The 19,791-nt window shown below is 43.1% G+C and overlaps 1 protein-coding gene across 1 annotated transcript; it reads left to right on the forward strand.

Annotated features, from left to right (window-relative positions):
* Positions 1 to 602: 602 nt before the first annotated feature.
* PDE6H (phosphodiesterase 6H) lies at positions 603 to 2,029 on the forward strand. The gene is made up of 3 exons (XM_009950015.2): positions 603 to 742; positions 1,010 to 1,050; positions 1,953 to 2,029. Exons 1-3 carry the CDS (start codon positions 603 to 605, stop codon positions 2,027 to 2,029), a joined length of 258 nt encoding a protein of 85 aa, XP_009948317.1.
* The last annotated feature ends 17,762 nt before the right edge of the window (positions 2,030 to 19,791 follow it).

A 19,791-nucleotide genomic window follows, 5' to 3' on the forward strand; every position in this document is an offset into this window, starting at 1 on the left:
TCCAAAAGGTAGTGCTTAGGCACAAGTATAAGAACAGGTGAAGTATATTATGACGTTTCCCAAGGATAGGATATTTCTCTAAGCTGTAAGTGTGTCTTTGTGGCTCCTAGTAGTCATGTCCTGAACCAGTAAATAAAAACAACAGTACTGCTGTTCCAAGGCTAACTAGAAAACAAACAACATTGGCATTATCCTTCCTGTTTTACCCAAACTGTGGGACAGGCTCTGCAGCAACCTGTCTCCAAGAGTCCAGCTATGTCTGAGACAAAAGAAAGCATAACTCTTCATGACTCTGCAAGTCATTGCACTATGGGGTTAAGTGTCTTTTTGTCCTTAGCTCAAGTGTCCTTTGTTTGACGTCTTAATTCTAGCATGCCAGATGAAAGGCAGTGCTATCCTTCTTACTTTGTAGGCATTATAATCTTCCTTTATGTTTAATATCTTTATCTTTAATCCTGTCACAATTATATTTTCTGTAATGCTGTCACTTGACTACTGATACCTAGAAATGATAAGCAGAGTGTTTCGTCAGTCCTTGCTGTTATCTTGCAGACAGAGGGATCTGAGAGAGGCGCGTGCCTGACACGCACAGCAGCCCAGCGATGAGTGAGAACCCACCCACCAACCTCAACACTGGAGAGGCTACAACTGGTCCCACCACACCACGCAAGGGGCCTCCCAAGTTCAAGCAGCGACAGACAAGGCAATTCAAGAGCAAGCCCCCTAAAAAAGGAGTAAAAGGGTAAGGGCATTTTGGAAAGGAAAGAAGCCATGCTAGTCGGGCGGCTCCCCACTGCTAAGCTGGGCTTCTGGGTACCATCTTCCTTTGGGCAAGGAGTCAGGAGGCCTCCCTCGGCCCCCTGGTGTCATCAGCTTTCCCGCCCAGAGCTGTTTTCCTTCATCTGCTGCCCATCTGCAATTCTCCTCCCTGGCTGGAGATGCAGGGCAGCTCCCCTTTCTTGGGTGCTGCTGGCCCAAACACTCCCTCATCTGCTCTTTTCTCCCCTAGGTTTGGAGATGACATCCCAGGCATGGAGGGACTGGGCACAGGTAAGCCCTGCAGGATGTTGTTGTCGTGACCTTCTTTAACACAAGTGTAGTCATGCTTCAGCACAGAAGAGGACTCTCTGGGGTGGCCTCTGTCTCCCCGGCCTCTCTGCAGCTACCAGGGTCACCAAAGGAGGCTAGTACTCCCTCTGCAAGCTGCCACAGTCATGCTTATGCTTATATACATTATAAGACAGAAAGGCTATTTAGGCATGCTTCAATTTCTGGATACTTTAATTTGGCTGCAAATGTGCTTGTTTGTTTTCTGCTAATATTCTGGCTAAGAATTTCAGCAGAATGAAATTCTCAAAGAAATGCCAAATGCTAAGCTATTAATAACAAAAAACCACAGGAACTAAATCCCAGCTGGTTAAGTATTTGTGTTATCATCAGAATCCTAATTTTAAAAATTTTGTGCACTCATCAGGGATTGAGAAACATGAACTGGATGAGCTGTAGCCAGTCAGGACTTCTTAGGCATCAGTAACAACTTCACCTATCAAAAAGTTAAAGACCCTGAATGTTGTAGACCAAATTACTCAGAATCTGGTTTAAGATTGCACGCGTCTTCAAGGAGATCACAGTTTGGCTACAAGTAGTTTATAAGAACAGGAAAAAACATGTAACTGGAATGATTTTTTGTGTCAGTCTACACAGTCACTGAAGAGACTATAGGAAATGCTGGTTTGCTTTTGCCCACAGAGAAAGATGGCACAGGAGAAAATACACTGACCTGGTTTGGTTTGATAGGAAGTACTAGATTTGAAGAGCTCACCTGCTCATTTAATCTTCAAATGGAGTCTCATTCTTAATGCTTCCTGAGTAAATAAACCTTTCCATTAATACAAAAGAAATCCAAGAAATGCAGTGACCAGAACCCATTTCTCCTTCTCTCTGTTTTGCAGATATCACAGTGATTTGCCCATGGGAAGCTTTCAGCCATCTGGAACTGCACGAGCTGGCCCAGTTTGGGATCATCTAAGCCACCAGCATCTCTACTGATATCACCTGGTGACTCCACAGATCCTAGCATGGTGTTCATCACCTTTGACACTTATTTTTGGCCCTTACATCCATTTGCTCATGGGCAGGGTGGTTTTGTAAGAGCTACTTATGAGAAAGTCCTTTGCAGATTAATTTGGCAAAGAAGTTATTTGGGACCCTGAACAGACCTCATGCTCCATGTGATGAAACTACTGAAAAATGTCTTAATGCCTCCCTGCACCATATTCTATCTTCTCCCACTGTCATAGATCTTCATGTTTATGGAGGTACAGGGAGCCTGTGTTTGAGCTTTTTCCCTGGTTAACTTTTCCCCTGGTTAGCTGAGACACTGTGCGCATGGGTATGCATGTATATCCAGATCTAATTACATCAAGCCCATGCTGTTTTCTTCCTTCCCTTCCTGACAACTTTCTATATGGGATTTCCATGGGTATGTCCCCATGTCACCGAGGCCACAAATTATCTGCTGTGAATGTATCTGTAGAGAACAGAATTAGTCACCTGCCCAGACATTAGGCTATTTTTCCATAGGAGACCTTTCCCTGGGGGTTCCCCATAAGGAATTTGCTAAGATTTACCTCATCAGCAAATGGGGAAAAGGGCTTGCAAATGTTGTCTCTGCTGTACTGCCCACAAGCTATGAGCCATGAGACTCTAGCTGTTCAAATAATGTTAAATGAAAATGAGTATGTCTGAGATCAATAGCTAAATGAATTAATCCTACTATTTATTCCTTTGTGATTGCAAATCCAAAGAAGCAGCACTCCAAATGACACTGTGTTTCCCCTCCTTCGATGGCACACCTAGGATGTTTTTGCTGCCAGTTAAGACAGAGAACCATTATGATCTGTCACCAGACAGTGCCAGTAGTCCCCCCTGATCTAGCAGAAGATAGTATTGCATTAGTTGCTCCCTCTTCCTTGTATTTAGCATGAGGCAAGTCTCCCTTCACACACCCCCATCAGCAGAAAGGCTTTTCTCTTCACCCCTGGGCACTTCAAGCTCTGGAGCTTGTCTGGACAAGCAGGCAAATGGTGCTTCCCAAGAGAGATAACATCAGAGCAGGTGGGGAGACAGGGGGAGGTTAGGATGTGTATATATGCAGGCATGCACAGAGCAAATCCACTTAACCCTACCGATTTGTGTCTCCTGGTCTCTGGAAGCCTGAGTGTCGGTGCATGGTGAGGCACTCATAACCACTTCAATGCTCAGGGAAAGCACCGAGATTCCCTGCTGCCCTGTCATTAAGGAAGGGCTTTTGTTTTGTTTGGAGGCAAGGAACGAGGTTTGTTGTAGCTACATAATATTCATAAGAGGAGGTGGCATCTCTAATCATTGCCTTCAGCTTGACAAGCCTCATTGCATAAGAACTGCTTCCCCCCAGCTTCTCTTTCCTATGTTGAACATGTTGATGGGAGCAAGGGGTTGTTGTGGAGAGGAGAGCAAATCCTGCCTAAAAGATCGATCCCCACACATAAAGCATTGCTATAAATCCACGGCTGTGCTATAGTTATCTGCTACTGTTGTTCCAGAAATAAAAGCTAGCAGTTTTCATTTAAAATATAGCTTCAGCACTAAAAGCTAAAAGAAATTCCTGTTGGCAGTCCAGAGTACAGCTTTTATCATTCAGCACTCCAGCTATTAGAACAGCAGTAAACCAAGGAGTGGTTCAGAACTGCAACACAATCACAGTGCAGGAGTCACATACCATTTTGCTAATTGCAGCCCACAGCTCCTTCCTTGATCAGAAGTAGTCTGTCCTTTCCACTCACTCCCAATTTCTCCCACCTTTCTCACCTTTTAAGGCTTTTCTTTTTTCCCTAAGTATTCTTTATGTAAGTGACATTTTATTTCACTTAGGGGACCAATTTCATGGTTTTTTCAAGCTCATGTGCTAGCCCCCTCCTCTGCAGTTAAATTGTGAATGTTCCTATGTCAATGCCCTTGTGCTTTCCTTCACATTACACCATCCTGTAGCATGTAATTCTTATTCCACGTTCTCAGACTGTTCTCTTCTATCTGGGAAAAGACCCACTGGATCCAGTTTTGGATCCTGAAAGCTGGCTGCCTCTATTATTATTGAGTTTTCCCTTTTTTAAGCAGGAGAACAACAAGAGGAGAAGCTTTGAATTAGTCCTTTTGCTCCATTTTCACCCCAGACCTTAGGAAAGCAGTCCAAAGATAGTGAGATCCTCTGTCAGAAAATACCAGGGTAAAAGCAATGTTCTCCTTAGTCCAGGGACTGAAGCCTTTCAGCAAATGGGAGGGTCCTGGTGTAGTTCCACATCTGATTGCCATAACCCCAGCTCCCATCAGAGAACTACTGTATTCTCCTTCCTAGAGGAGTCCAACACAAATGCACACATACCCCACCTCTCATGCCTGGCTGATGAGCTGTATCAGAAGATGTTTTGAGTCAACATAGATTGTTAGTTATTTTAAAAATTATTTCTATTCATTAATAGGGATTACATTTGTTCCTTTACTTGTAAGGAATTTTGAGAGTTAGAAGAGGAGTCTTAAAACATCCTCACAGTTGTTTTGTCTGAGGTTCTGAGTTTTTTCTAATGAGGTAGAACCCCTGAAAAGTCTATTTTTTCAAACAGTGAGAGATGACTATGGTGCAAGAAAGTAACTGTGTTAAAGTAGCTTGTTGAAGGACTTCAGTCTATATACATTATGTTATGTAACATGTTATTCTTTGTTCTTTTACTATAAAAACAAGTCAAAAGCAATAAAAATTAATAAAAATGTTTTTAAAATCCTAAGAATGTAGTCTGTCTTCCTTACAAAATATATCCAGAGAAAGGCAGATGACACAGCTTTTCATTCTAAAACACTTTCCTGAGAAAAGCTCTGAAAACTGCTCACCACTCTTCATGAGAGAAAATCTGCTCTTTATCTCCAAACAACAGGCAACAAAGACTAGCTGTGATGTCATCTGAGAAGCAGTTTTCACCTGAATACTGACTGTATTCTCCCAGGTGTGGTGCACATGATTTCCCTAGGGCTGAAATTTTTTTGCCAGTTATGTCTTCTGTGACTATTTATGCAACTGAGTGTCAGCATGTTTCCACCCTATAGCAAAAAATGACTGAGATGTGAATGCCATTTTGTTGCTTCTCATTGCTATGACTGCAAGATAGAGCTACAAACACTCGTCTTCAATTGTTCCATGTTGTTACCGAACTTCCTAAACATTCATAGGGGTTTCAAATTGGTCAGGTTCAGTTGCCTCCTGGTGTATGTTGCCAGGTCTCAGCCCTAGAAAGTGTTTTCTTTTGTGCCATCTTTGGAGCTTTTTTCTTGCAACTCGTCACTGAGTGTCTAATTGATAGTCTTCTGTCTTTGAATGTTCTCTGTCCCGTGAGATACAAATATGAGCTAGCCAGGAGTCATTGGAGGCGGGGGATGTGGTGTGGGTGTATGTTATAAATGCCTTCCCAACAGCATTTTGAAAGTCAGAGAAACAACTTTTCACATGGTTAGTGCTATTTAATAGTGCTAACTTAAAAGCTGAGTTTAGCTGATGCCTGGAAAATTCTATATCACACCAAGAGTCCCCTCAAAGATGAGTCCTGTCCTCACTGACCTGTTTCTGTCTTTAGTGAAAAAGTTAAATCAACCTAAATCTCTGCAAGAAAAGAAGAATGAACCCCTGGGAAAAGTGAGAAGCACTGGTCTTGCTTTTCTACCCCTAATATATCTAAATCAGCTCATGAATCTCAATTAAAAAAAAAAAAAAAAAAAAAAAAAACACACACAAAAAAAACAACAACAAAATCTTCAGTGTAAGTTGGATTCTACAGGAGACCTGAAGATGCTTACTGCAAGATTCCCATCCTCTGACAGTTTGTAAATCAGCACCTCACTCATTATCAAGCCACTATCACATCTTCCTATGGTATTGATCAACATGATACGGAATAACAAAGAGTATACATCACCTTTAGGTCTCCAGTACCTGATTTTTCAGAGTACTTAACATTATGTCTTGGTGTTTAAAATATAGCTGCGATTGGTTGTGGTTGCAGCTATGAGTACTTATTAGTCAGTCTCACTCACTCTGAGTCTGATCTCACTCAGACAGTAATATCCAGAGCCTTAGCTTGGAGATCTGAGGAACAATGAGTATGTATTTTGAGAGCATTTATGTAACACCTCATAGGAATGACTTGTTGAGCATCACTCTGGGCAGGTTATTGCAGCCAATAGTCTGTTTCAGCATCACCATATCACTGTGATGCAAATTAGACAAATTTCAGAAAAAGAACAGAAGATCATGCATTAAAATTAAAGATAGTATCACATAGTCATGTGATACTACACACATGTAGTGTAGTACTACACTACAATGTGCTGAGCTCTGGAAGTTCCTCATAGTGGACTGCTTAACTTTGAAATCTTACTCCCAGTCTCCATAGTGCTGCCAGGGTTCTTAAAGCTGAGCTCAGCTTAGTACCCTGACCTTGGGCACCTGCAACTCCAGAGTTTGTCCTGACTGCCAGAGGCAGGGAGTGCTTATGGCTCCCAGGCTTCCCCACACTGACTGTAATCCACCTGTAGGAAGTGGGATGGCTGAAACCTCTGTGCTGGGAACACAAGGATTTAATTCTGTCAGTTGCAACTTTCAACTTATTCTTAACAAGTGGTCTCATTATTTTTTATGTAGTTCCGCTTCTTGAAGCTAGCATAACTGTGGTGAGATTTTTGGCCCTTGCTGCTCCTGCTGGGTGAAACAGATACCTTCACTGTGAAGGCTCATTGCCTTCAGGCATTTTCAAACACCTTCTTGGCTCTGGCATATTTCTGAGGGCTTCACATTCCTGAGGTTGTAAATGAAGTGGCTGAGCGAGCAATCACCAGAACACACATCAGGCTGTCCTGACTGCTGGGCAGACCAGGGATACAACACGAGCAGATGAACTACATTATCCTATGAAGAATATGACTTTAGTCCATGTGGCACTGGGAGTGGAGAAGGGTTTTGGTACCCTAAGAGCTTGGTCAGGACAAGGGTGAATACAGGAAAAGTGCATAGGAAGGAAAGATTCCTCCAGGAACATGGAGAGCATGGAGCAGCAATGTAGTGAAGCCCCTGCTCTGTAAGATGCCTGCCAATGCAGTACACCGGGCTCTGCCTTGCAGGTCATGCCAGACAGGGTATGGCAGATGGCCAAGGAGCACTTGCAGGAGCTCCAAGCCTGATACCGTACTGAAGAAAAGCATCCACACAAGGCACAAACTATTTACAAGGAACATCCACTGAGCAAGCTGAACTTAGTCCCTTATAAGAGGCCTTGCTCTATCTGGAAGACAGTGGCTGAAGTAGCACAAACAACCAGGAAGAAAGGGAGCTTGACGAGAAAGGGGTGCTCCAGACTACCACCACAATGGCCATATATTCATGGGTGGCAGAGTAGGTAATGTCAGTGGGAGAATCTGTATCTTGTGTTATTAGGAGAAAATAACCTGTGTTTTGTTTCCCCTCACCTCTGGTTAGGACACCAGGAAGAGCAAGAGATGGGAATCCCAGGACTGTTAACACCCCCTCCAATGTAGGCTGCTAGAACATATCCCTTGGAAGTGTCATCTATGCAGGCTTACAGGAGGTGAAGAGGGGCACAGCAGGTTATAGACAGATGGGAGACAGGGCCAGTTCCTCAGCCATACAGATTTTCTGCCCCACAAGTGACCTGAGGCACAAACTAACATTGCTTCATCAAAACCCCACATTGGCTTCTCTAGTCACAAGGAGGAGGCAAGCTCATTTTCTCATCTCACAAGCTAGCTGGATATAAGTCAGCTCAAACCTGTACACCAGACAGCCACCTTATCACCCAGGCAGCTGCTGGCATGGGCATAGCAAGCTTGTATCTGTCTGCACCAGGGGAGCTGGCTGCAGATCTGAAAGGAAGAAAAATCACAGTAGGCCGACCACACGGGAAACAACAAGTAGCGTTAGATCTGGCTTTAGCAACATAGTGTTCCCAGAAACCCACACTGGGATCAAGGTCTTTCCATGCTAGGCACTTTGTAAGTACATCACCGGGAACTAATGAATTAGTAATAATCCTGATCTCCAAGCCAGCATGTTACTCCAGCCTGTGGATACTGAACTTCACTAACAAGGGGGGGACAGTGGAGATGCAGCACAGTCTTGAAAATGTCAGTACATGGCCAGGTCACGTATAGACGGTTGGGATGAGGAACACACAGATGGTGGTATCAGGGAACGGTCCTTTGAAACACACGAATCTTAAGCTAGGAGAAGATCTGGTAAGCACCAGTCCCAGACAAGAGCAAGGGGAAAGTAAGTCAGCAACGAAAATGGAATGAAATATGATCAGCAAATGAAGCAATTTTGGACTAAATCTGCCTAAACTTCTGTATAGTATCACAAGGAGCTATATTATGAGAAACCTGAGAGGAACTTAACACTTTGCACCCCATCCAAAAAGCTGCATTCAGTCCTAGGCATTTTGAGGACAGATGATGATAAACTGTTAAGCATTTTGAGCTAATGTAGAAGGCATAAGGAGAGGAAAGAAAAATACAGATACGAAAATCAAGAAAGGAGGAGTAATGACTCCACAGACAGCAGGGAATTTGTTCCAGCATGCACAGCCCCCTGAAACAGGCAGGCGGAGTTGTGATTTCCATCTGTAGGCAGCTGTAGGGTGCAGATAACAAAGGAGGACAAATATTAGCTAGGGTGAAACAAGGAAAATCTATCTGAACATAACAAGACACCAAAATTTTAAGTAGTTGTTATCAAGAAGTCCTAACAAATGCCTTCCTTAGGAAAGCTGGCCTCTTGTCCCATGGGAAGTGGAAAGACTCTGCTACTTAGGACATTTGTGACTGGACTGTAGAAAGCGTCCAATAATCCCCTGCAGAGAACATCTGGTATGGATCAGGCGTAGTTCCTGCAGGTGGCATGGCAGTCATGCTGGGCCATCGCCATCACTGCCTTCTCCCCAGCTATACAGTAGTGATGTAGAGAAAGTAGGTTTGTTTTTCATAAGAAATTTATGCTCAGTCATTACAATATCAAAGTTAAATACACAGGAAGCTCTGTTTAGAAGGCATCTGTAAGCTTATGATAACAAGGCACAAACAAAACAGTAATGAAATAGGAACACATTAACATGGTGGAAGAAAAATGTCTGAGCTGAGCTTTCACCCCCTGCTCCCTGTTACCTGTCAGGAGTTATTATTTTTCTGTGGAAACAAAAAAAACCCAAAGAAGAGTAGAGACCATTGGCTCAGACCCACACCCCCGTTAGCACCCAGTGAGCTGTCTGGGAAAAGTGGCTGTATCTGCCCTTTGCCCTCAGCAAGCACCAGACAGCCCAAGCGACCTTCTGCTGCTGTAGGGCCATTTCACCATCAGAGAGCAGAGTCAGCAGCAACGGTCTCCCACTAGCGTGGTGCGGACATGCATGCAGTAAGCGGCAGTTCTCAGCAATCCTTCGTGGAACTGAGGCGTGGGGAGCCTGATCCCCACACATCATCTGCATCCCTGGTCACCGGCGCTACACTGTCTGCTCCCCCTCTCCATCATCCTCCCTGCCCCTCTTTCCTCCCATTTCTGCCTCCTCCCTCCCGTATGCTTCACCTTTCTCTTCTGCCAGACAATGCACTTCAGAAAAGCCTTTTCCCTTCTCCATCTGCTCCCACTGACAGCAGCTGGCCCAGGTCTCCTCTCCTCTCCTCTCCTCTCCTCTCCTCTCCTCTCCTCTCCTCTCCTCTCCTCTCCTCTCCTCTCCTCTCCTCTCCTCTCCTCTCCTCTCCTCTCCTCTCCTCTCCTCTCCTCTCCTCTCCTCTCCTCTCCTCTCCTCTCCTCTCCTCTCCTCTCCTCTCCTCTCCTCTCCTCTCCCCTCTTCTTTCTTGCAGCGCTAGTGTCCTTTGCTGATTCTCTAGGGGCTAAGGGAGCAACAGTAACCAAAAGCTCATTTGGAAAAATAAATATTAAAAAAACAGGAAAAATCTAAGGCTCAAAAGAAAGAGCATGGAAGTACATGAGGTATTTTCATTTCACTGATCAGCAAGAAATGCTTCTTGTTAAAAAACAGTGAGATTTTAGTTCCACATCCTACATTTAGTGCCAGATTTCTCCACTTTGGAAGATACAAGATGTACCTCATTGTGTGTAATGCTATGATATGTAATTTTTCTCCTTGGCTCCAGTCTCAGATCATTTACCCGAAAGGCAGAATAAAGCTTTGCAGCTTTATCCCAACCATGTAACGTTTTTGCATTCATTCATGGTAACGCCTAATCCCATTTTTAATCTTAATAAGCTCTTTAGAGCAATAATATCCTATGGCACTAAGGCATACAACTTAATTCCTTGACTTAAAGCCAGGAGCCTCTTTGGAGTTTTTCCACTGACTTCCACAGACTTTGGATCAGGTCAGGCTCCAAAAAAAGCCAACCCACTGCAAATGGGTGAGCTACCTTACTGAAAAAGTGCCATGGTTTTATATCCTTTTAACATGTAGATTTTCTATATGTATAAAATCTGCATTCACAAGAACTTTAAGCAGTGTTTAACCTGAATACTTAGCTACCCTGATCCCAAGATGCACTTGATAAACTCTGCAGGAAGAACTATTTCCTTACCCTCACTATCCTGGCCCTGGGCTGATACAGTGATCCAACACAAGAGGTTTGGAGCCTTCAGGTATCTACTCCCAGAAGAACCTTATCTCTTGATCTATCTGAATTAGTAAATTAAAAACAAGATTCCCAAGTTAATGCAGACAAAAATTATAGAGATAAATTTAATATGAACTAAATTGCAAGAAGGAGGAAATTGCTGCTAGTTATAATAATTTAATTACAGAGCAAATTTTAAATTGCCTCTTTTGAAGGACCAAGAAAAGTCATACTGTGGGGACCACCTGGAATTTCTCTCTGAGCCCCAAATAAAGGTCCCAATAGTACAAATCTTCTGGCTTGCTTTCAAATTGGAATTGTGGCCAGGAGCCACACAGCAGTGCAAAAACATTCGCTGCCCTTCATGTGTCTTCACTTTGACACCACTCAAAAACAAGCAAAGAAACCTGTTTCCACTGCCCCTCATCCTTCGAGCTTTGTGATGAGGCACTGAATGTGCCCAGAGGGGGTAAATTAGCTCAGACACACATCCAAAGCAAGGGGGTTGCCACAGCTTTAAAAGTTACTGCTTGTTGACTGGGTTAGGTGACCTCTTTGGCTGCTCCAATTGTCAAATAAAATACAGTTCACTGTAGCTGATGCTTGCACGTATCCTTTCTGCTTGCAGCAAGCTCCGAGCACAAGCACAACTCATTGCTGCAGCTGAGCTACTGAGCAGTACTCGGTAACCTGAAATGGCTTCATTACTCTCCATCAGGGATCCATAACTCCTGTTTGGTTTACTAAAGAGATGGTCAAAAGGCTATTTGATCAGACCCAGCAATGTCTTCATGGGAACGCATTTCTGATAGATGAGTTTTTCTTCCAATCAGCAAAAGTAAAATCAGATCCAGTGGCTGGAAACTAGTGTTTGACAAATTCAGATAAGAACCACAGTGCTTACTTCTGACAGAGGAAATAATGAGCCTCAGAAACAACTTCCCATGCGATCTGTGCCCTGTAAGTCTTCAAACAAAACTGTGTGACAGAATGGAGGATAGATATGCTGTGGATAACTTCTATGGCTCAGGCTGTTCAGAGCTCTTGTGCAGGACCACTGGAGAAGTTCTCAAGTCAGAGGTATATAGGATGTCACTGGGATGATCCCAGCTGGTTTTGATGATCTGTCACCCATGCTTACCCACTGGTGCACAGGCAGGAGCCCGTGAGCAAGAGCTGTGTTTAAATATGATAGCCTTTATACCCATACATAAATATCTGGAAACCCAGAGATTGGCATGTACGTTAAGCCCGTGTCACTGAGTCTGACACAGGCACTGCAAAATTTCTAGGCTGTTGCTTGGGACAGACAAAATAGGACTTCATTGCTACTTCTGCATGTTTAATTTAAATCAGAAACATTCAGAAAAGATTAAGGCGGTAAAAGTGTCTCTACCAAATCAGACAAAGTGTCCCTCAAACCCAATACTCTGTCTCCAGCTGTGGCCAGTAATGGATGCAAAGGAGAAGATACAAGAAGGTGGCAATATATAACACTACATCACTGACATAATCTAGTAGCTTCCAGTGATTTGCACTGAAGGACATTCTAAGCCAGAGTTGATGTCTTTCTGTTTCATAGCACTTAGTAAATTTTTCCTTCACGATGCAGTAAAGACACTTTCTGAACCTATAGAAACCTTTGCTATCCACGGAACCCTTAGGCAAGAAGTTCACACGACAAACCCATTCATACCTAATAATAAATAGAAGTGTGATCTTTTGCTTATCTCAGAATACAGAAAAAAACACCTCATTTTCTTGCTCTCACCTGCAAGTTTCCTCAATACTTGCCTTGGAAGAGACAGTAGTACTATACTGACAAAAGCAAGTTCCTACTTCACTTCATGCTCCAAAGCAGAGGATGCTGTGGTCATTCATTGTTTGGCCAGTTGTAATCGACTGCAAATGACAGGTTCCAGGTTAGAACATTGTTGCTTGAAAAATATTAAAAGCTCTACATTCTTCCTCACCTAGAGGGGTCAGGAAGCCTTCTGCCTTTAAATACAGTTACAAGGTACTGTAATAAGTGACAGTGGGAGGCTGGATTTTCTTTTAAGGCAGTGTTACTGAAGAGCAGCATTTCAGAAATTCAGATAGGACATGGTGAAGATTAGTAGAAGTTACTGGAAGCTGGGTTAGTAAAGTTCCTGTGGGCAGATAAAATAACCTTTAACTATTACTACATTCTCCCAGTAGTCTCAAGATAAAAAAAATACACTTCACAGCCTTCCCCTACACACAGGATCAGGACCTCTGCTGCTGAAAATTGACCTTGCTCCCATTAGTCACCTTACACCTACTGCAACTGGTCGCAAGACCAGATTTCCAGGTCCTTCAGAGAAGCTCAGGTGCTCTTGAGTGCCCTGTTTCAAGGAATCGTGTTTTCTTCCAGCAAGTGGTCTTTTTCCACATTCATTTTTTGAGGCACCACCATTCACAGTATCAACCATGGGCTCCTCCAAGAGTTGGCAGCTGATCCCAGCAGAAAACACCTGTTAAGCTCATTGAAACAATGGGGCTGAGGGCTTTACTATGAAAAGAGATGTAAAGTTCTTAGCCTTCATGAAGTAACTATCAAGAAGGAACATTTTAGAGAAGACAAGGTAGTTTGTTGGTTTAACATTTCAGCCAGCTATGGCAAACCAGAAGGCACTGCCTCATGCTCGCTAATACCTTCACCTAGGATGTCACATGGGCTAGCCCAAGCAAGGCTATGGTGGAGAATTACTGCCTCAGTAAGGCTGGCAAGACACACTTAGGACAGAAAATGGGTGATTAATGTTCAGATGCAGTAAGTGTGTCCAGCAGGCAGGGTCCACACCTGATACAGCAGAATCAGAGGAAGAACTGCAGATTCCTGTGGGGATCAAAACAGAGATACTAATAATTTATTTGTAGCAAATAAGGTTTAATTAACAAGAAAGTAGCCAGGACACCCCTACTCCCTCAGAGCAAAGTCCAGCTGCAGAAACAAGGCCACCACTTGGATTTACTGTCATTACCTATAAGCACAGACTGGGACTGACCTGGCATTGCTTTTGTTCCAGTGCTGGACGCAGCGAGGCTGCAAGTGGGCACCCTCTCCAGCCCCTGTACACAACTGTCCCCTTTAAGCTCCTTTTGGAGGATGATGATGGTGGCTGGAAAACATGTCCTGCTCCCTTAGGGCTCCCCACATGCTTGTACTGGTTCTGCCTGCTGTTCACCCAAGGGTCACTGTGCCCTGCTCCCACTCTGCACACAGGGCTGGGCATTCAACTCCTGGTCATGCCAAACTCAAGGATAATTTTCCTTAACACAGAGATGTCCTTATATGAGGACACAGCCTTGTGTGGCTAGACAGTAATATCTGTGGTGTATTGTGAGAACTGGAACTATAAGTACATAAGTACAGAAAATAAGGGTGACTTTGGTACGTTTTCCCACTTCAATTTTTATTGGACTTTTTAGATCCAGAAATACCAGAAAGCTCCTTTTATGACAATGGCATTCTTTAAGAGGCTGTAAAACCAGAACTCTCAAGTCTCTGCCCTGCCAACTTCTCAGGCCTTGATCAAAATCATCCTGACAGAGCATTACTGTCCCATCTTGCTGCCCTTTGCCATCTTCCAGCCTTTATCTACTTTCTCCTTGCCTTGTAAGTCCAGCTGAAAGTGGGGAAAGCAGAGTTAGAGTAGCTTTTGCCTTAAAAAATGCACTGCCAGAACTGCCCAACAGCACAATGGTTGGCTTGCAAAGCCACAGCTGGCACGTGGCAGCACACTACATCCTCAGACAGAGCTTCCCATTACTGACACTCAAACACAGGGAAGTTCCTCACCCATAGAATAATTTAGAGAGTTTTCAGAAGCTAATGGAAGAGGAACTGTGGGATTAGTAATACCTGACATCTGAAGGCAGAGCGTAGGGAGACCTGCTGCCTCCTGTGACCCACCCCACCACGCCAGAGGAGAGCAATACCATAGTGTCTGGGGCCAGGAGCAGCGCAGAGTGGTCCAGGATACTCACCCACAATGAAGTGTTTCTCTCAGGATAAATTCCCCCTACATGGAAGCAGCAATTTCTACTGCAGGAAATGCCAGCTGCTGGTATGGACTTACTTGGAAAAAAACAGTCTTACAACATGAGTTTCATCTTTTGGCACCTGTCCCACAAATAAGAACTTTCTATTACTGGAAGCAAAGACAGGGCTTTTGGGAAAATATATTGTACCTTTAGCACTATCAAGGATTATCTGTGCTTTCCACAGCTGTAGAAAACTGGCAGTTGTGTCCTGTTTTGACCAGTGAAAGTCGTAGTTATGAATTTGAATGACACAAGCACAGAGATACAAATAGCTTGGTTTTATTTATTTTGTTTTCTGAAATCTATAAAAATAAGCATCTTCAAGACTGTAAGACTTTGCCAAAAGTTAAAAATACAATTGAAGAAGAAAGAAACAGCCACAGACTGTTCCTAACCCCAAGTCAACATAAAAAAAAAAACACCCTAGCCACAGCAGAGTAAGCCTAACCAGTGTTTTCTGCCCTACAAACTCACTTACCTCTCACTTCACCTCCCAAAGTTTCAAAGGCAAAAAGAAATAAAGAAAACAGTTCATTACCATACGTTAAATGTCACTTAGCCCTTTTGTTCTCTAAAAGTTTCTTTTTGCCATGCATACCTTACTGTCCTGACGTAAAAATCACACCTTCTGTCTCAAATAAGCTATGAATGTATTGTGGATGCATCATCCTGCTTTTTCTGCTGAAAGAGATGCTGTGTCCCAGGAATCTGCAATTATTAAGTGATTTTCAGCTTGTGGTCTACAGTCCGTAGGGACTCCATGAACTATTTCTAAAGGGTCCAGGAAAAACAACCAAGGCAAGCAAGGTGCTTGTCACTATGCTTTAATTTGATGGGCAGGAACTCACACTCCATTAAATTTTTTTTTAAATATATTGGAAAAAGATAAAAGACATCTTGCAAGGTTGGAGGCGGTCTAGAAAAGTCCGTGAACCCACCTAAAGAGCAGGAACCTGCTTCATACATACCACTTTCTGGATTATAAGTGTTTCAACTAGCTGAAGCATGAAACTTCAGTGATTTTATATAGCTTCTCAGCAGCATTTTGCAGGCCATGCAGAATTCTTGCTGCTGCACCAATTTCCTCAGCAGCATCCATGCCAGATAGCTTAAAGATAATGCAGTGGTTTCATCACCTTTCTACTGAACTTTATCTGAGGTGTTATTATTTCACTGAGTCAAGAGGCTTTGCTTTCATCTTAAAAGTAGGAACACTATTGAACTGTTTATTTTCTGCATTATAGATCTGCTTTGCTGATTTAACAAGTCAGCCCTGGATCTTCTTGACTTATTACGAGTCACCAGATATACTCCATATTGTCCTAACCTGGGTACACCTATCTTGCAACAGACAGACAAAAATAACCTCTGCTGAGTTAATTTTTGTCATAGTGTCTATTATATGATGGATCTGTTTGGTACAGAAATGGTCAACAGCGCATACCTGGCACAAAGGTCACAGAGTTAATGCTCACCAAAATAGCTCTGGATTGGGAAACAGCTTAACACCTCAGCACAGCAGCCTGGCCAGCTAATTTTCTCTGCAGAGAAACGGACTCACTAGTGAAGTTGCTGTCCAGTTCTGTAGATCCAAACTGCTACCTCAGCACAGCACTGCTCAGATATTCCTGCTCTAAGTGGAGGCAGCACCAGCATATCTGAGCTATGAAGTACAGACATGTCACCTAAGTGCTAGTCCAGAAATCACTGGAGGGATGCTGAGTATTTTACAGACCATATCACCTCTAGACAACATGTTTCCATAAAGAAATAAATGAGCAAATAACAAAATACTTCCCATGCTCTTGTGAAGCAGCATAAAACAGCCCAAGTTAACGGTGGTATATTAGAAATGTAGCAGGTACAAGAAGCCACAGCAAAACAATTTATTTGCCATTCCACCAGGGGACCGCTTGGTGTCATTCCCAGATCGAGTTAGGCAGGAAAGCAGACTGCAAACCACTGGCTTCCGAGTGTCTGTCACTGATGCTTTACACGGAAATGTAAATTCAAATTCATGCTCCTCAACAAGGCACTCCATCGGGATAGCTGTTTTCTAAATGCTCTTGTTTATTGACAAAGTGTTGTAGGATCAGAGCTTGTCATCAGTAAGCATATACTGTCTGACCACCTTCCCTTTTGCAAAACAGATCTCAACTTTTCTCTCCTCAGAGCATCTTCCCCATCAGCTCTTCTCACTGTCTGTCCCATTTCTGTGTCATTTTGGAAAGCTGGTCACTATTCCTCCAAGCACTGGTGTCACATTGTTGCTTACAATCAGCCTGTATTTTACAATTTGGGTGTGTACCCTCTGAGCTAAAGAATACTTCTGGCTGGACTGCACTTTACAGAGGTCTTCCTAAGTCACAAGGCTCTTCAGAGCCTGCTTATCCCAGCAGGTCCCTGTTCTTGAACTGAGTATTAAATCAGAGGCAGTCTTCAGTGTGAGTCACAAACTCACTGACTCTAGTGATGCTGAAATGCATCAGCCCTGCTACCACTGGTCTCCCACAAGGCCCTTATTGTCCCAGATGGCAATGCTTCCATTAACTGCTTCTCTGCTCTCTGACTATGGTCAATCTCTATGGAGTTTATAGCTAAGGAAAAATTAATTATTAATTTATTTTAAAACATCAGAAAAAGTAATCAAATTGGTTCCTGTAAGTAAACCCCATGTTTACAAAACAGCCGCATAGCCAGCAATGCCTAATCAAGAGCGAGGAGGGTAGAGGAGGGATTAGATATATCAATCTCAGACCCACTGCACGTTGCTTACATTGTTTGTGAAAGTTCATGTATTTAGATTAAAAGATAATGTTTCTGATTTAGAAAGCTTTTGAGCCAGACTTCTGCAGGCTGGAAGTACCACTGTGGGCTTGCCCTGCATCCTTCCCCAGCATTCACTATTGGCAGCTATTAGAAATATACCTGCGATATACGATGGTGCGTATGTGAACCCTGGGGCTGGCCCAGTGCAGCTTGGCTTATGTCCTAAGCTATTGCAAAAGCTGAGAAAGGAATTTCTCTTAGTTCTGCTGCCCCTGTATTTAGAGAGACATTAATGAAACTTATTCATTGAAAAAACATTGAAATCGGTGAAAAACTGGCAGACAGGGTAGAAGGCAGTGTGGGCACAAGCACAGCACTGGGAACAGCAGCATAGATTATCCAAAGGGAAGGACTGGACAGGGCAAGGTAAGGAGGGAAGATGTGGCAGAGGGGAAAATGGACAAAGATTATTACCTGGAGTCTGCACTCTGCCCCAGATGTGGCTGACTCTGTGGGCCTGGTTACAACAGATTCACACAAATAGGCAAAACCTACGGGACCCTCTTCACTTGGCCAGGGGCACAGGCCCTGCAGCATCCAGCCCTCTGACTGGGATTGGGTTAGGCACCATCTACACATCAGCTTTCTATGCTTAGTTACACAGGCAGCACGGCAGAGGTCTCTAAGGATGGGATTCATGTCTCTTAACTTCAGATATCTATAGCATGGCTGCCAAGGGGGATCTAGTCAGTAAAACCACTGGAATTGAAGGTCGTAGTCATCTAACCAAACACAGGCATTTGCTTCTGCATGAGAGGAGTTGTACCCTACTCTCAGCTACATCGATTAATCCTCCACAGACAAGGGAAAAAAACTTCAGGTGCTTAGCTCAGATGCAGACATTTGCATGCGATTAGAGGTGAGTGCCACACTCAGAATCCAAAACTAAAGTAGTGCAGGATGCAGTGAGGGCCAATCCTGGCACGGTAATCACAGCAACAGTCACACCAATACGTAGCTGGAAAATGTGGACAAAAATAAAACGTGTGGGAACAAACCAAATTCTCACAGCACTACAACAACCATTGGTTAAATAGTACAATTTTGACTGGCACTCCCAAAACATCCAAAAACCCTTAGCAGGGTTCAAAGCTTTGCTGTGCTAAGTACTGTACACGACAAAAAGACACTCCTTATCCCTGGAGAACATGTGTAGGAGCAGTAAGATTCATGCATGGTTACCACCCATTTTCTCTGACTATTTTTTTCCCCAACAATTTTCAGGAGGGTCTCACCATCGCCCGTTTCTCTCAGGGGGTTGTGCTGGAACACAGTTACAAGATTTTGAGAAGCATTTGTGTTAAAACAGAGTTGCCTCAGAACAGAGCGTATCTTGTTGCTTGCAAACTTTCTGACATTGCAAGGCCAAGTTTGTACCACAACATTCCAGGTTTCCTTTTGGGTGATCTGAGGTCATGTCAACATGTCTCAAAAGCTTCGGCCAAGGCTTTAAAACAGAACAAGGTAACAAAGAAAAATATTAGAAATATTCCTAAGTATGCAGGAGAACTTTTTTATATATACAAGAACCAGAGCATTTGGGGGAAAATGGGAAAGAAACATACCCCCTCTAATGAAAAAATTTACAGAACTTTTTAACTCAGTAAACACAGGAAGGAACTTAAACATTACAACAAGCTCAGAGCAATTCGTTAATAAAGGAAGAACAAATTTTTTTAAATTGTTTACTTTTTATGTACTCCAGGTTTGAGTTCAGGTGTGTGTCTAGTACCCATCTCCATCTATCTTCAATAGCTCTTTGTTCAATCTTTAAAACAACATCACTTGGCTTTTTAATCCAAATAGAAGGATCAGAATACACAAGGGTTTATTTGCAGTCACAGTTTAAATCTTTAAAGAAAGCACAGGAGGCTTATTAAAGTTGGAGCCAGGGGAAAAAAAAAAAATAAATCGAAGCATGGACACAAGAATCACTATTGGCAGCTAGGGATGTGATGCTCATGAGATGGCCTGAGAGAAGAAAGTATCTGGAAAGAACAGAAAAGAACAAAGCAGAAATAACTGGATTTAAAGGAGCTTATTTGACTAAGACCTTCTCAAATACCTGTAAAAATTCATAAAGATTTACTAAACCCCATTAGTGACCCAGTTGTGTAAGTATCCAGAGAGTATACTATTTTTATTTAGCTAAAAGTAGCTGGAATATATATTCTTAAA

The sequence above is a fragment of the Leptosomus discolor genome, chromosome 1, assembly GCF_034619465.1.
Source record: "Leptosomus discolor isolate bLepDis1 chromosome 1, bLepDis1.hap2, whole genome shotgun sequence".
Classification (NCBI taxonomy): Eukaryota; Metazoa; Chordata; class Aves; order Leptosomiformes; family Leptosomidae; genus Leptosomus; species Leptosomus discolor.

Coding starts and splice junctions, on each gene's coding strand:
- PDE6H (XM_009950015.2), top strand. CDS start 603: ATGAGTGAGAACCCACCCACCAACCTCAACACTGGAGAGGCTACAACT. Junction 743..1,009: donor CCTAAAAAAGGAGTAAAAGG/GTAAGGGCATTT, acceptor TTTCTCCCCTAG/GTTTGGAGATGACATCCCAG. Junction 1,051..1,952: donor CATGGAGGGACTGGGCACAG/GTAAGCCCTGCA, acceptor TCTGTTTTGCAG/ATATCACAGTGATTTGCCCA.